We start from the raw sequence: 16175 nt of genomic DNA, 5'->3' as shown, positions 1-16175 counted from the left end.
TGGGTTTTCTCCGGGTACTCCGGTTTCCTCCCACATTCCAAAAACATGCTAGGTTAATTGGCCACTCCAAATTGTCCATAGGTATGAATGTGAGTGTGAATGGTTGTTTGTCTACGTATATGTGCTCTGTGATTGGCTGGCAACCAGTCTAGGGTGTACCCGATGACTGTCGGACCGAAAACAGCTGGGGTAGGCTCCAGCATACCCCCGTGATTCTTGTGAGGATAAGCAGCATAGAAAATGGATGGATGGATGAAACGGTGTTTAAGTGACATGGGCCAGCACTACTGATTCTGAAGGCCTACCAAGGCAGCCACTGCAATCCTTCACGTGAAATACCAAGTAATGAAAATGTTTACCAGCTCCTTGTCCCATGCTTGGTAAGTGGGTGTCCCTCCTCTGATGTAGTTGACAATATAGGAGATGAAGAGGGCGATGAGGATCAGGGGACTGACCACCATCCACATGATCTTGAAGAACCAGTTGGGCCGGTGGCCGAGCATGTCTTCTATGTCCTTTTCAAACCTATAGTCAACATAATAAAATCCAGAAGAACTTGCATGAACATGAACATGAATGCAGAGCAGATAGAACATGCGTCATCACCCACCTTTTCAGTCCATAGATGTAGCTGACGATGATGATCTCAATCAGGACCACGAAGAGGAGGGAGAAGGAGGTGCCGTAGTCGTTGAACATGCTAAACCAGTAATTTCCCGAAGGCGTTGTGAAGCCCAGGCCAAGCAGCATCAAGACTAGACATACTATACCTGCAAGAAACACACACCGGATCAAGTTGCCGTCAAATCTACTGCATATTTAAAAAAAAAAACAACAACAAAAAACCTTAAACTGTATTATGGAAAGCAGGAAGTGAACAAATGTAACAGTTAGTGATTGTAAAAGTACCAGATGGAGGGGTAGGATTTAATAAGCTTTGCTTCTTCCTACTCCTTTTGGACATGTGGAACTGTGAACTGATTATGGGATGCACTCAATTGTAATCTGATGCATGTTCAAATGAAATAAAACCATTACCATTATTCAAATATTCCAAAAGTCTCATAATATGACTTCATTCATATAATATCTTGAATATCTCACATGAACACAAGGCGGGCGGCACGGCGCGCGAGTGGTTAGCGCACAGACCTCACAGCTAGGAGACCCGGGTTCAATTCCACCCTCTGTGTAGAGTTTGCATGTTCTCCCCGTGCATGTGTGGGTTTTCTCTGGGTACTCCGGTTTTGTCACGCCCTGTGTGGGTTCCTGTGTGACAGTTTCCTGTCTGGGCTTTGGGTTTACCTTTTGGGACACCATTATTTTGTAGTGGACTTCCTGTCTTTGCCCTGTCTTCCTTCGTTGTCCCAATCACCCACACCTGTCTCTAATTTGTGTCTATTTAGTTCAGGTGTGTGCATCTCCCTGTGTCGGATCATTGTCGTTTGTCCGTTTGCTACCTGAGTTGCTTTTTCTTCTGCTGCTGTTGCACAGAATAAACATTATTTACCTGCATTTGGTCCTGCTCTCTGCATCCTGGGGTTGAACCTTAAAGCAATGAAGCCGAACCGTGACAGAATGATCCAACCATGTGACGACGACCTCGCGGAGAATGATTTTTGGACCTGGCAGCGTTTCAAAGCCTTGGAAGAGGAGGAAATGGCGAGACCGCCATGGGAACTGGAGGAAATGGTGCGCGGGCCGGACGACACGCTCGTTTCAATGGCGTGGTTTTATCCCGGACCCACCGACGACACTCCAGACCGGCCGCGACGCCAACGCAAGCCGCGGCCCCGGAAGGCGAAGCCACGCTCTTTCTCACCTCCATGCCAAGCCAAGGTGCACCCGCCCTCCTGCCCTGCCGGTTTCGACGAACCCGACGGAGATCTCGAGTTCGACGAGTGGACCCGGCAGTTTTTCAAGGCGTTGGAGCAGGTGTGTGCGATGTACATGCCGGAGGAGCTGGAGACTATGGTATGGGGGCCGGACTGCACGTTAGTGCCCATGGCTTCGGTGTTCCCAGTACCCGCTGCACACCCTCCGACGCGGCGGCATCGCCAACGCACGGCACATCGCCAAGAGGTGTGGCCGCCCTCTTCCGCCTTGCCATGTCACGCCACGACACAGCTGTACCCTCTCGCTGTTGCCGAGTCGCAGCCCGTCGTGCACCCACCGACGGCTCACGTGCCAAGCGGCGAGGCGTCCCGGATTCCTCCAGTGCCCAAGCCACGCAGCCCCTGGGGTTCCCAAGACCCGGCTCCCGTGCCAAGCTGCGTGGCTTCTCAGATTCTGCCAGTACCCAAGCCACGCAGCCCCAGGGGTTTCCAAGACCCGGCTCCCATGCCAAGCTGCGCGGCGTCCTTGATCCCTCCTGTGCCCAAGCCGCGCAGCCCCTGGGGTTCCCAAGACCCGACTCCCGTGCCAAGCTGCGTGGCATCCTTGATCCCTCCTGTGCCCAAGCCGCGCAGCCCCTGGGGTTCCCAAGACCCGACTCCCGTGCCAAGCTGCGTGGCGTCCCGGATTCCACCTGTGCCCAAGCCGCGCAGCCCCAGGGGTTCTCAAGACCCGGCTCCCATGCCAAGCTGCGCGGCGTCCCTGATCCCTCCCGTGCCCAAGCCGTGCAGCTTCAAGCCCAAACAAGTGGCTGCGGCCGGGGCGGCTGACCTGGAGGAGCCAGTGACCCTCCTCCAAGCCTCCCTCCTCCCTTCCCTGGTTTTGGCTCCCGCTGATGACGGCGTCTGGCATCCGCCTTTGAGAGGGGGGGCTAGTACCACCTGCTGGGCTATGCTGGAAGGACAGCCCAGCCCACCAAGGGAAAGGGAAGATGGCGCCATCTGCTGGGGGAGTGAGGAGGCACAGCCCACTCCACCTGCAAGACGAGGAGCAGGGCTTGCTGAAGCAGATGGAGAGGCTCTGGCATGGACGCCGCATCAGGGCCGGACGCCTCCTGCTTCACCGTCGCCGCGTCAGGGCCGGACGCCGCCTGTCTCGAGACTTTCTGCCGGAGCCCAGGTGCTGCACCCAGGGCGCCCCCCTGAGGAGGCCTACCTCGCGCATAGTCGAGGGTGCCCCCCGGAGAGTGCTTACCACCTCCGCCGACCCAACCATTCCCTCCATCAATTGGAGGGGTCTTGCTGGCTCCGCCCCGGCCGGCCCCCAGAAGGGTCCCGTAGGCGACCCACCTCCGGTCCCCCCACCACCCTTCCCTCTTTGACTTTTTTTTTTTTTCTTTTCTTTTTTTTCTCTCTTGTGGCATTCTTCCACTTCCCCAAAGCATGCATGCTAAGTTGGTTGGATACTTGTTGTGAAAAGTGGTTTGTCTATAGCTGGGGTGGGCAAACTTTTTGACTCGCAGGCCGCATTGATTTGACAAAATTTAAGGGGGGGGGGGGCAGATAATATATTTTATTGTATCTGTAAAAGTGTCATGCAATCTGTTACATGAGCACTTTGAGCTCATTTATTTGACATAAAGTGTGTGTTATGAATTAAATGTATTATTATTATTATTATTCATTTATTTATTTTCTACCGCTTATCCTCGCGAGGGTCCCGGGGGTGCTGGAGCCTATCCCAGTTGTCTTCGGGCGAGAGGCGGGGTACACCCTGGACTGGTCGCCAGCCAATCACAGGGCACATAAGTATTATTATTATTAAAAAATTATATTATATTATATACTATTATAAAACAGCTCCTTTAACCATCAAAAGGTTGGCTCAAGCCGTGATGCCAGGTTGTATGTTGAGTTTATTTTTACTTTTTTTTTTTTTTTGACTTTCAACTGTTTTGGATGTCTAGGATCCGTCCTTGAGGGGGGTGTACTGTCACGCCCTGTGTGGGTTCCTGTGTGACAGTTTGTCTTAGTTTCCTGTCTGGGCTTTGGGTTTACCTTTTGGGACACTCTTATTTTGTAGTGGACTTCCTGTCTTTGCCCTGTCTTCTTTCGTTGTCCCAATCACCCACACCTGTCCCTAATTTGTGTCTATTTAGTTCAGGTGTGTGCGTCTCCCTGTGTTGGATCATTGTCGTTTGTCCGTTTGCTACCTGAGTTGCTTTTTCTTCTGCTGCTGTTGCACAGAATAAACATTATTTACCTGCTATTGGTCCTGCTCTCTGCATCTTGGGGTCGAACCTTAAAGCAATGAAGCCGAACCGTGACAAGTTTCCTCCCACATTCCAAAAACATGCTAGGTTAATTGGCCACTCCAAATTGTCCATAGGTATGAATGTGAGTGTGAATGGTTGTTTGTCTATATGTGCCCTGTGATTGGCTGGCGACCAGTCCAGGGTGTACCCCGCCTCTCGCCCAAAGACAGCTGGGATAGGCTCCAGAACCCCCGCGACCCTCGTGAGGAAAAAGCGGTAGAAAATGAATGAATGAATCATTATTGTTATAATCTTCATAATTATTATCATTATTATTGTCACTATTATTATCATCATAATCATTAATATTACCATTTTCACTATACGTAGTTGTAACAATTTTTGGATTTTTAAAAAATTAATTATTTAATTTTACAGACTTCATTCCTTCTTGTAGAGCGCTGTATTGCATCTGTTGTTTTCTGAAATCCGCAGTATTTATGCTTTTATTATCAATAATAAAGTGTAACATTTACATATCAGTTTACATATCATTTTCTGGATTGCATGTGTCTAATCTTGTACATTAAAAAACAAGAACTTGAGACTGTGTCTGAACAGGTGACCAACCCAAACATCAGTTTCTTCTTGTTAAGGCCTACCTTGAGGTTTTAAGACGTGCTTTTTATTTATTTTTTTGTGTCTAGTCTTGTGCATTAAAAAGCAAGGTTTTAGGTCTGGGTTGTTTGTTTGCATTGTATTTTATTGTATTGTATTATAATGGTTGTTGTATTTGGATGTACGTAGGTAATGTTTTTAATGTTTTTAAATGAGTATTTTAAATCACCACCTTTCTTTGTTTTATCAACAACCAACTGTTGCAAACTCAACTTTTGAAGCAATGATGTCTTGCTGTCCGTTATTACTATTACTTTGTAAAGTAAGAATTAATAATAATTAATAACAATTATAATGATAATTATTACCTCTATATTTATGTTAAGTTATGTTGCGACCAGATGCCGCGATTCCGGTGATTTCTGATTGTGGGTTTGGAACAGTCCACAGGCCTGGCTATATCACTGTAGCCAGTACCTGGAGACGTTGTTCACTTATAGCCGTGGAATGACGCCGTTCACTGGACTAACAATGCTGGCCTTTTTTGGGCCTTTATATAGGCCTCCACAACTAATACTCAAATGATGCAGACGCCCACTGAGTATTGTGCAATGTGTATGTGGTCCACTTGGAAATCCAACCCTCCTACAAGAAATCTGCATACATTTCTACCTCATTTAGTATGTGTGGAAATCTTACCGTTTAGCACCTCGTTGCGAACGCCAGCCAGGAACTTAAAATCTCGCAGTGGGGTGGTGATGGCGGTGATATTACCCAGCATGCTACCCATGCCCAAGAGCAGGAGCATTGCAAAATACAGCACTGACCATATCTGAGGCAGTGGCATGTTCTGAATGGCTTCGCTGTACAAAATGAAGGCAAGACCAACTCCTTCCACTGCCTGGAAGAGACCAGAGAAAAGGAAAACACTTCAATGACAACAACACAGTTCATGCCTTCAGAGTCTGCCTTCATTTGTACCACTTTTACAACTTTTGTCTATGAGAATGGGACTTTTTGGCACTATTTACATGAACCTCTTAAAGCCTGGGCCACATTACTAGAAATACACACTTAAAAAAGAAATCATATTTTAGTGTGCGTTTTGTGTACATTACAGGGGTCTCCAACATAGGGCTCTAATTTCGTGGCGCACCGCAAAGTGGCACAGGGTGGCAAAGTGTGGTGCAGCCCACAAAGTTTTAATTTAGTCCAGCGCACCACCGCGCAGCCAATTTGGTGGTTTGCTGGACTGAACTGCGCTGAGATGGACGTGGCGGCGCACCATGGGAGGTGTTTGTATTTCCTGCTTGGCGCAGTGACAATTTCGTGACAAAACAATGCGCTGAAGGTGTGCTGAAAGCTCGCAAGCTCTGACCTGGTTTAGTCTTGGCGCAGGTGAAGCGCAGTGGTAAATCACCGAAACCTCACTGAGTGGCATGCCACTATTCAACGACTATTTAATGTAACCGTTTGAACCAGCTCGTACATTTTTGTATTCTTTGTCCCATCACATCTGATGTCACATCAAAGACGGACGTCATGCATAATGGGAACTCAACAAAATTGAATACCAATGAGCCAACACGCAGTTCGGATTTTGTGGAAACAGAGAAGGTGACCCATTAGACAATGAAAATTTAACAAGGACTAAATGCAAAGATTAATATGAAGTTGGTTGTTAAAATCTGGCTGTAGGATATATTTTTTTACTGTTTGAGATACTGCCAATATACTAAAGCAGGAACGCTGGTGGAAAACAAGCAAAATGCCTGGATTAGCCTGCTGCTGTGTTTAATGTAACTAGAGCAGGAATGCTGGTGGAAAACAAGCAAGATGCCTTGATTAGCCTGCTGCTGTGTTTAATGTAACTAGAGCAGGAACGCTGGTGGAAAACATCAAGATGCCTGGATTAGCCTGCTGCTGTGTTTAATGTAACTAGAGGAGGAATGCTGGTGGAAAACAAGCAAGATGCCTGCATTAGCCTGATGCTGTGTTTAATGTAACTAGAGCAGGAACGCTGGTGGAAAACAAGCAAGATGCCTGGATTAGCCTGCTGCTGTGTTTAATGTAACTAGAGCAGGAACGCTGGTGGAAAACAAGCAAGATGCCTGCATTAGCCTGATGCTGTGTTTAATGTAACTAGAGCAGGAACGCTGGTGGAAAACAAGCAAGATGCCTGGATTAGCCTGCTGCTGTGTTTAATGTAACTACAGCAGGAACGCTGGTGGAAAACAAGCAAGATGCCTGGATTAGCCTGCTGCTGTGTTTAATGTAACTAGAGCAGGAACGCAGGTGGAAAACAAGCAAGATGCCTGGATTAGCCTGCTGCTGTTTTTAATGTAACTAGAGCAGGAACACTTGTGGAAAACAAGCAAGATGCCTGGATTAGCCTGCTGTTGTGTTTAATGTAACTAGAGCAGGAACGCAGGTGGAAAACAAGCAAGATGCCTGGATTAGCCTGCTGCTGTGTTTAATGTAACTAGAGCAGGAACACTTGTGGAAAACAAGCAAGATGCCTGGATTAGCCTGCTGCTGTGTTTAATGTAACTAGAGGAGGAATGCTTGTGGAAAACAAGCAAGATGCCTGGATTAGCCTGCTGCTGTGTTTAATGTAACAGTCAGGTACTGATGACGCGTCCCACGAGGTGGCGTATGTGGGGAATGACGAGCATGGTGGCCTCTGATGCACAGTCCAGTCCGGCGCATTTAAAGGCAATGAGAGGCGTTCATCTGATTGGTTAAGATTACACTCGACTGTGTTAAACGTTTTCCTCCATCTTTGCCTCTTGCGCCGGTGGGAGGGATGGATGCATGGGTGCGCGCCGCTGCGCCTGACTGCGCTGCTCACAAAAATCACAAAGTGCGTTGGCCAGACCCCGGTCTTTGAAATTAGAGCCCTAAGTGTTAGCTTTCATACGCTGCTATATAACATGCTCGCTGTTTTTCCACATTTGTCCATTTAAGTGCTTGTGCTGTGAATTGTCTTGTCATTTCTACAATTGGTTTGGTTGAACTTATATCTGATGTTCTTGAGCTTACGTTCAAGGTATTGCATGTTATTGTTGCTTATGACACAAAGTGACACATTTCAATTCTCAGTATGTAGCGAATGGGCGGACGGGGGACACAAGCCATTATCTGCTCTACTGGTCTGTGTTGTAAAATGTTTCTTTTTTGTGTGATTCCAATTATTTTGGCATTGTCATGTGAGTCAAAATTACTGAAAGTGATAATTTTCTCCTGATCAACAAATTTGTATTTGATTATGACTTTATCCCCTCCCAATCAGCAAGCATTGTGATTCCCACAGACCAGCTAATGGGTCCTGTCCCTTTAAGAAAGTGATTCCAATCTCAACTCATGATGTGCATAAAAGACACCTGTCACAGAAACAGTCTCTTCCATTCAAGCCTCTCCACCACCGTGGGCAAGACCAAAGAGCTGTCGAAGACCTGCACAAAACTGGAATGGACTACAAGACAATCAACAAGAAGCTTGTGAGAAAAAACACGATTGGTGAAATCATTGATCAATGGAAGAAATACAAGAAAACAGTCAATATGTATGTGGATACAATACAAATGTGCAGGAGGGGCAGAAAAAGTTGCATTTCCAAAGAAGGGAGACCCAAGACCCAGGAACCAGAAACCGATAGACTCGTTCCTTAGGCTTAGGAACATTCTTACATGTTCAAGATTGGTGGAGAATTGCTACCTGTACAGTGGAAGCTCAGCCAAAATTCTTCCTAATGCATTCAATCCCAGACATTTTTCCAACGACATTCCTTTTTCCAAAAGACCGGCCACTTTTGACCATTTTGACAGTAAAAAAAGATTACTCATCTTTCATCATAAAAAGCTCTGTTATTACCTTTATATGTGTTTTAGTAATCAGCAGTAGAACATAGCTGAGTTTCAGCAAAATATAGTAAATACATAATAAAATATAGTAAAACAAATTTGTGAAAAGATACATTTCAAGATGGTGGACGAGTGATTAGCACGGAGGCCCCAAAGTCAGGAAATCGGGAGTAAGAAGCAAAACTCCAAATGTTACTGTGGGTGGGTTAGCTGTGGGTGGAATACATGAAAACAGACTGTTTCGCTGGAATCACAAAATCCTAAGAAATACAGAGGTGCTGATTCTGGAAGATCTAGAAAAGCTTTCTGTGCTGTTATTGTGTGTAGCTGCTCTATAGGAGTCCACAGCTCAATACAAAGGGCCATAAAAAAAGCATAATAGGTCCTGTAGGTGCAGATTGACGCCTCTGTTTATTTGCTGCTGCAGTGTTTTTCGATCTTTTTGTCAGATGTGATGTTATTATGTTGCTCGCCAAACCACTTTGTTATACGATCACACGCCCGAGTGCTCCCGAGGACTTCTGGACAGCTGCCAAGCTCATTTTGTCCAATTACTCACAGCAAAACAAACGCAGTTGGGACACTGATGAATTGTTATTCACGGTTTCCTCTTGCTTTTCAGTCATGTTGGAAAGGCGTCAGGCTTCAGCAACAGTTACGGTTCCTGCTTTTCCCATGGTCACAAAACAGTCCCGTGTTCCATTGTATAATATTATATATATAATATATAGTATAGTATGTTGTTCTTTTCCCGGCAGGAATCAGCTGATGCTTGCCTTTTTAGAAAAACTAAAAATTCTTTTTCCCTTACAGCAGAACAAACATTTCCCGTGTGCCATTGCTAAAACGGTGAAGCGAGGCCTACTGCGCATATGGGCATGCCCATATAAGGAAGTTCTGGTTGCAGTGACATCAGCAGAACTCAAACCAAAGGTTGTGTAAGGTACATAAAAGATAAGGTAACATGGTTTTAAAAAAATGCATAAATATGGTTAGAGCATTTAAGAGTAGTAATAGTTCATGTTATACATATAAAAATCAGTTGTAAAAGAAAAAAGACACCCTACTATTTTTTTATATGTTTGTTTCTAAAATAACCAAATCTCCATTGTTGGCGTTTGGGTGTAATACCGCAAGGTCCACTAGGGGGTGCTAGCAGCGATGGTGGTATAGAGTAGGTGACAAAACGACAGAGGAAGAATAAATCCTGAGGGTGAATATACGTCAAGTCATCGTGGATCGTCTTCTTTATTCTGTAGCACAGGTTAGTACAAAGTAGAGATAATTTATATTTTAACGGCTGTAAAGAGTTTAGAAAGTTGCTAGAGTAAACAGCTGACTGCTAAATGTTTGTTACAAAATGTGTTGTAGAGCATTTGAACACAAGCGAAATGGCTAATGCTAGCCAGCTTTAATGTACAGTTAATAGCATGAAGCAGGCTAATTGAAAAATGTGAAATGTGTCTGGAAACAAATTGGTAATTGTTGATGTAATCCCCTGAAGCTCATAATCATTTTGACCGCTTTTCCAGTATACCAGCAGAAAAACAAGGTCCAGACATGTGAGGTGAATTCACTCATTTGACTGATGGCTGATTTCACATTTACAATTTGGATCATGGAAAGAATGGCAAGAAGTACAGTGAACCAAGATCTGGACCAAATTTTTGGTGACCATTGAGATGAGCAGAAGGACAACGTGGAGTAGAAGACAAAGATGTGAGTCAGATGAAGAGGTTGCTGGTGGTGAAGCTGGTATATATCCCTCAGTAATAGCCAGGTAACAAAAGAACCTTCAATTTATGAATATGATTCTTTTGAGGTTCATTTTTACCATTTTTGGAAATTGAAATGGAGGGGTATAGTGACAAAAAAAGGCCTACATGCCCACACCAAAAGTATTAAAAGCAACATTTTCAGAAGGTAACCAAGTAACCAGAAGGAAACCAAGACATGAGAAGCAAATTTGATGGTAACTTATTGTTTTTAGTGTATTTTATAGCTGATTTAATACACAGGGCTAAACCGACCCTTTAACATAAGGGATAACAGAAAGCTAACACAAGAGGAAGGTTAACACGTTAATACAACATTGAACATTCATATGTCAGAAAAGTGGAAAAGCACTCATAGATCGCCTTTAATGATCTGATGAATGGTTGCTTTAGGTGGAATCTAACTAGAAGCAATATCCTTATCTGTGAAGCCTGTTTTGTGCTAATCAATGGTGCCTGCCTGTGTTTCCTTGCAGGTAACCATGGAAACAGTGGAAAAGCAAAGGTTTCATTCACCACCATCTTTTTTTAAGCTTCCAGTCTGTTATTGTCACCCAATGAGGATGACAAGAGTCCTATCCAGCCTTTGGCCATGTCAGCACATCTTTCAGAGAGGGGTGGGTTCAGTTTATTTTCATGCCATTATTCTTATACCTGATGGAGGTGTTGTGATCTTCCATCTCCATCTGTCTCTGTTCTCAACTGGTTTGGCTGCGGGACCCGCCATCATCTTTTCATGACAAGCGGCAACCCAAACTGCTAGCGCAGCGTGGTGGGGAGCGTAACTATGGTGAGGTTACCCAGCATGCCTTGTGCGTTGCGCATGTGCATATAGTTTTGCGTGTTTGTATGTATTCACGTGTAAGCGTTATTTTGACCAGTACGACCGTCACAAAAATAAATCTCCTTCAGAATTACAGCACAGGATTGTTTACTTTTTATTTTTTTCCCCAGGCAAAGACCCGCGACCCGCCAGTTGAGAACCACCCCACTAATGTATCTCCGCTCCCGGTTTCCATCGACTAATACTGTTATTTACTGTTCATAAATGTATATACAGTAATCCCTCTTATTATGCTTAGTTGGCTCCAAAGTGAATTCCTTATTTATAAATTGAATATTTTTGGAGTTAAGAGCATAGAAAAAAATATTTCAACCTTCTAAATATGCGTTCTAACGTTAATAGAGCTCTCTAGACATGACATAACACCCCCATATTCACTTACATTCACTCACTCATAGTAGACACAGACGTGATAAGAAACAATTATACAGTATAAGACAGAGGAAAGCTGTTTGTGACCTAAATGCACGATAATGTTATTATTAAAGCCCTCTAGACATGAAATAACACCAACACCCAATATAGTAGAAAAAGAGACAATATTTACCACCTACTAAATACACTTTTTAACATTATTAGAGCCCTCTAGACATGAAATAGCACCCCTATAGTCACCTTTACAGTCCTCTATTGCCCACTCGTAGACATAAGAGAAAATGTTTACCGCCTACTAAATAAATTTTTTAACATTATATTAGAGCCCCCTAGACATGAAATAACACCCCTATAGTCACATTTACACTCCCATTTCTTAAGAAAAATTAAGATAGAAGACATAAAAAACTTGTTTACCACCCTCCAACTACAATTACTAGAGCCCTCTAGCTGTGAATTAACACCCCTATAGTCACGATTGAACTTCAGCCCCTCGTGACAGCTCTCTGTTTTCCTCCTTTGCCTCTGTTTCCTGTATCTATGCCCTATCTATTCCCGTTCTAGTTTAGTTCCCCTTTGGATACTCTTATTTTCTCATTCACTTCATGTCCTGTCTTCCTGTTACTCATTTCTCTTTCTCATATTTTAGGACTTTGACGTTGTTCCCTGATTTCAGTTCGTGATTGCTGGTCGCCTCCTGTCCGTCTGTTTGCCACGTTTGACGAGTTGGCTTATTTTCTGCTGGACTGCTACCCTTATTAAAATTACTCTTTTACCTCTTGCGTAGCTTGACGTGTACTTCCAAAATAAGTTAAAAAAAAGAAATGGAACTACACATCGGTTCCAGCAACACAGAGCCTATTGGCCGTGACTGGTCAGCTAAAAATAACATTCTTTCCTGTGTTTGTATACGACAGCCATAAAAATGACTTGGTTCCAGATATGACCACATTCTATGTTGCCCTTTGACACTCGTCAAGAGGCATGACGGAGGCTAACAAGCTAAATAGTGGATGAGCGTCATTGTTGAGCACCAGGCACATTCTTTGGGCTGGGGTTAGGGATGGGGTTAGGGTTTAGTAGTATAATGAAGAAGAACATACCGTATCGAGTTCAGATGTCAGGTCACAGGCTTCCAGTTTATTGGCAAGTTGAGCAAACTGTTCTGGGTATGATGCATTGAGTTTGACAACCCAGTCAAGCACATTGTTCATGCTGATCGTCTCCTCTGCAAGGTCAAAGGCATTCAGCAGTAATATTCGTGTCCTGAAAAAGTAAAAAAAAAAAAAACAAAGTAAAAAAAGTGTCATCCAGTCGCATAGTCGTGTTTTGTCATGTCTACAGGGCTCTAATAATGCTTTGTTCATTTTAATCTGAAAAAATAATTTGTCTACCCACCAACTATATGTGGTTTCTTAAGTTTTTATTATTTTTATTATATTTATTTATTACTGATTGATTGATTTTCTTTATTCTTGATTTGTTTATTTATTTTTCATCTTATTTTGTGCAGAAAAATAAAAATTAGGATGTTTGAGAACAGTGGAATGTTTTATCGGAACCAAAGCACTGGAAAAAGTTTGTATATTTTTCTGTTTTTAATAAATGCGTTTGTTTTTTTTTGGGAAAACCTGATGCGGCCCAGCCTTGCCCAGACCCTAGCTCCAGTGGCCCCCTGGTTTAAACCAACACTACTGAATATTCAGTATGTACTTTGGTAGGTACTCATACCTAACTTGAAGTGAAACATTAGCCAGTGCTACTAAGTACATTGGGAGGGTGACTCCTATACAAAGAATGATCCAGAAAGAAGATACTAAATGAATTACCTCTCCAGGCAGTTCTCATAGTTCACTGTGGCTTTGAACCCATAGATGGAAAAAGTGACGATGGAAGCAAAGATGGAAGTTCCGCTGTTGATGAAAGCGACAGTGATGGCTTGCCGCTCAAAGTTGTTGTGGTACTGGTTGTAGCTGGAAAACGCTATAAGCGACCCGAAGCCCAACCCCAGAGAAAAGAAGATTTGAGTGGCGGCATTCATCCACGTCAGCGGGTTGGCCAGTTCTTGCAGCTGAGATCCGGTACAAGAACGGTTAGGCATGGAAACATCTTCAACGCTGTGGTGGTTCTTCCTTACCTTGGGGGTGAACATGTATTTGATACCATTGATGGCGCCAGGTAGAGTTAAACCCCTCACCAGGTAGATGAGGAGGACCGCATAGGGAAACGTGCCAGTGAAGTAAACCACCTGCAGACGAAACAACAAAAACAGACCCTGTAGTTTGGTGCAAGTTCAGGACAAGGAATAAAAATCAGGGTAAAAATAAAATACATTCATTCATTTTCTTCCGCTTTTCCTCACGAGGGTTGCGGGGGTGCTGGAGCCTATCCCAGCTGTCTTCGGGCGAGAGGCGGGGTACACCCTGGACTGGTCGCCAGCCAATCACAGAGCACATATAGACAAACAACCATTCACACTCACATTCATACCTATGGACAATTTGGAGTGGCCAATTAACCTAGCATGTTTTTGGAATGTGGGAGGAAACCGGAGTACCCGGAGAAAACCCACGCATGCACAGGGAGAACATGCAAACTCCACACAGAGCTGGCCGAGGGTGGAATTGAACCCAGGTCTGCGCGCTAACCGCTCGACCGCCGTGCAGCCCCAAAATAAAATACAATGAAATAAAAAATATGAATTCAGTTAGCTTCCACCTCGGTTTAACATGTTTTTTGGTTCATGTAGAAAATGTAAATGTTGCCTAAATATTGTCTCGGTTTGCATACCTTTTTTGGTTTAGTGTACTATATGGCACACATATTGTTGTTATAACTATGCTGCTGGAGTCCAAGTTTTACCCCAAAGTTTTACCTTTTAGTATCCCATTAGCTTGCTAATATATGTAAACAGGAGCGGAAGTCAGCTGTGGCTCGTCTATGATGAGTCATTATGCATTATCATTATGCATTATTATAGCTGTTTAAAGATGAACTATATCAGCAAGTTGAAGTATTTGTGATTTTAGAAATAAGGAGTTAGTATGTTCTCTGTAGGCGGCATTATGAATTATCCTTACTGACCTTTTTTGCAGTACATTTAGCGAGTGAAGATTGCTTTTATAGTTATTATCCCATATTTCCACACAATAAGTAAGATATGGTAGAACCAGAGAGCAATAAAGAGTGTGGAGTGATTTCTGATTGAAAACAAATTTTGCTTTGTTCAATACTGAAATATTTCTGGCCACCTTATGTTGTATATTTGTAATATGAGGTTTCCAGCTCATATTTTCATCTATTGTGATCTCCAGAAATTTAATTTCGTAATTTTGTTTATTTTCGTGTCCTTTCTGCTGTTACCAAACAGCATGATTTTATGATTTTAGTTTTATTTAGGTTCAAGGACAATCTATGACCTAATTAAATGTTTCCCTTTATTCATCTTGGTTAAAATAATTTTCTAAAAGGCTCATTTAGTTTGTGTCCTCGGCCATCTTTGTCACAACCCATGAGCCAGGTTGTGTTGACATTTGGGGAGTCTCTAAGTAGTTTTGTATTTAGTTTCTCGCTGTGCACCGAGAGAAGCCCAGACTTCCTGGTCTTCGGCCACCTCCTCCAGATCCAGGACACCAAGGAGTTCCCAGGGCCGGAATATTTTCTATGAATTTTTTCAATAAAAAAAAAACATGCAATTTAAATGAAAAGATGTATAGCTCACTTGTCTTGATCCGGAGATCGTCGGTTCAATCCCAGAGTCAGGGTCAAACTACCAAACTACTCCTACTGCTTTTACTACTTTTAGCATATTTCCACAGCATTTCAGTCAAGCTTCACCTTCTAAACAGCTCTGTATTTTTATTACAAATGTTTACTTTCTTACCTTTTCCAAGCGTTTTAGTTTCGCTGAATTCCCACGCATTGTTTACTAATATTATTTACTAATAATGATATGCAAGAAATTGAGTGTCAGAACTCAGTGACTTAGGTTCATCACATGAAGAAAGGAAACCAGTTTTGTGTCTGTGTTGATCTCTGAATTGTTTATGAATATAAAACTATAAAAAAGGTGTCATCTAATAACATTTTTGGGACTTGTGGCGTTTGCAAAGAACTACAGAGTCAGCTCCTGACCGTCATAGACTTCTGCTGCTTCTCCCGTTTCCGTGTATCATTGAGCTAATAGGCGGCCAACGAGGATGTTTTGTGGTAAAACTATATTAAGAACACAATTGGACTCACACAGTGTACTTAATAACACCACAAGATATGTGGCTAAAATGTATGCAAAATTGTGGTGTCAATTTTTTTACGTCAACCGAAAAACACGCTAAGAGGCAGAAAGAAGCGCTAAATCAGGGGTCTCAAACACGTGGCCCGCAGGACACTAGTTTGAGGCCCCCGCCTTGATATGAAAGTTTAATGTTAGTGCGGCCTGCGCAAGTTTGATATGGATGCTGTATGGTATCATGTACCCAGAAAAAATTATTACCTTTGATTAATGTTCATGTTAAAGGTTAAATAACTGTTAATAGTTATCCTCCCTATCCGTGTGGAAGTGGTAAGTTTTTGGCTATTTAAGTTTAAAGGAAATAACTTGAAGTCTACCGTTT

At 43.4% G+C, this 16175-nt stretch overlaps 1 protein-coding gene and 1 long non-coding RNA gene across 5 annotated transcripts in view; one reads left to right on the top strand and one right to left on the bottom strand.

The window, feature by feature from the left end:
• Positions 1 to 16175, bottom strand: part of slc6a20 (solute carrier family 6 member 20) — a 51214-nt gene that overhangs the window by 5371 nt on the left and 29668 nt on the right. For 2 of the 4 annotated variants that reach the window (XM_058053143.2, XM_078790688.1), the window contains 6 exons: positions 13700 to 13810; positions 13392 to 13633; positions 12666 to 12828; positions 5405 to 5606; positions 611 to 770; positions 360 to 525 (listed from right to left, as the gene is read on the bottom strand). In XM_058053143.2, coding sequence (XP_057909126.2) covers positions 360 to 525; positions 611 to 770; positions 5405 to 5606; positions 12666 to 12828; positions 13392 to 13633; positions 13700 to 13810 — 1044 coding nt within the window. Of the gene's footprint in view, positions 1 to 359; positions 526 to 610; positions 771 to 5404; positions 5607 to 12665; positions 12829 to 13391; positions 13811 to 16175 lie in introns of all 4 variants that reach the window. The other 2 variants (XM_078790687.1, XM_078790686.1) reach the window with 1 other exon arrangement.
• LOC131105238 (uncharacterized) lies at positions 9523 to 10940 on the top strand. Its single transcript, XR_013627401.1, has 3 exons — positions 9523 to 9832; positions 10101 to 10287; positions 10820 to 10940. It is a non-coding gene; the product is annotated as an uncharacterized LOC131105238 (long non-coding RNA).

Source organism: Doryrhamphus excisus, linkage group LG5, assembly GCF_037039965.1.
Source record: "Doryrhamphus excisus strain RoL-2023G ecotype Guam linkage group LG5, RoL_Dexc_Guam_v1.1, whole genome shotgun sequence".
Taxonomy (NCBI): Eukaryota; Metazoa; Chordata; class Actinopteri; order Syngnathiformes; family Syngnathidae; genus Doryrhamphus; species Doryrhamphus excisus.
This window is presented reverse-complemented; position numbering and strand designations above follow the sequence as displayed.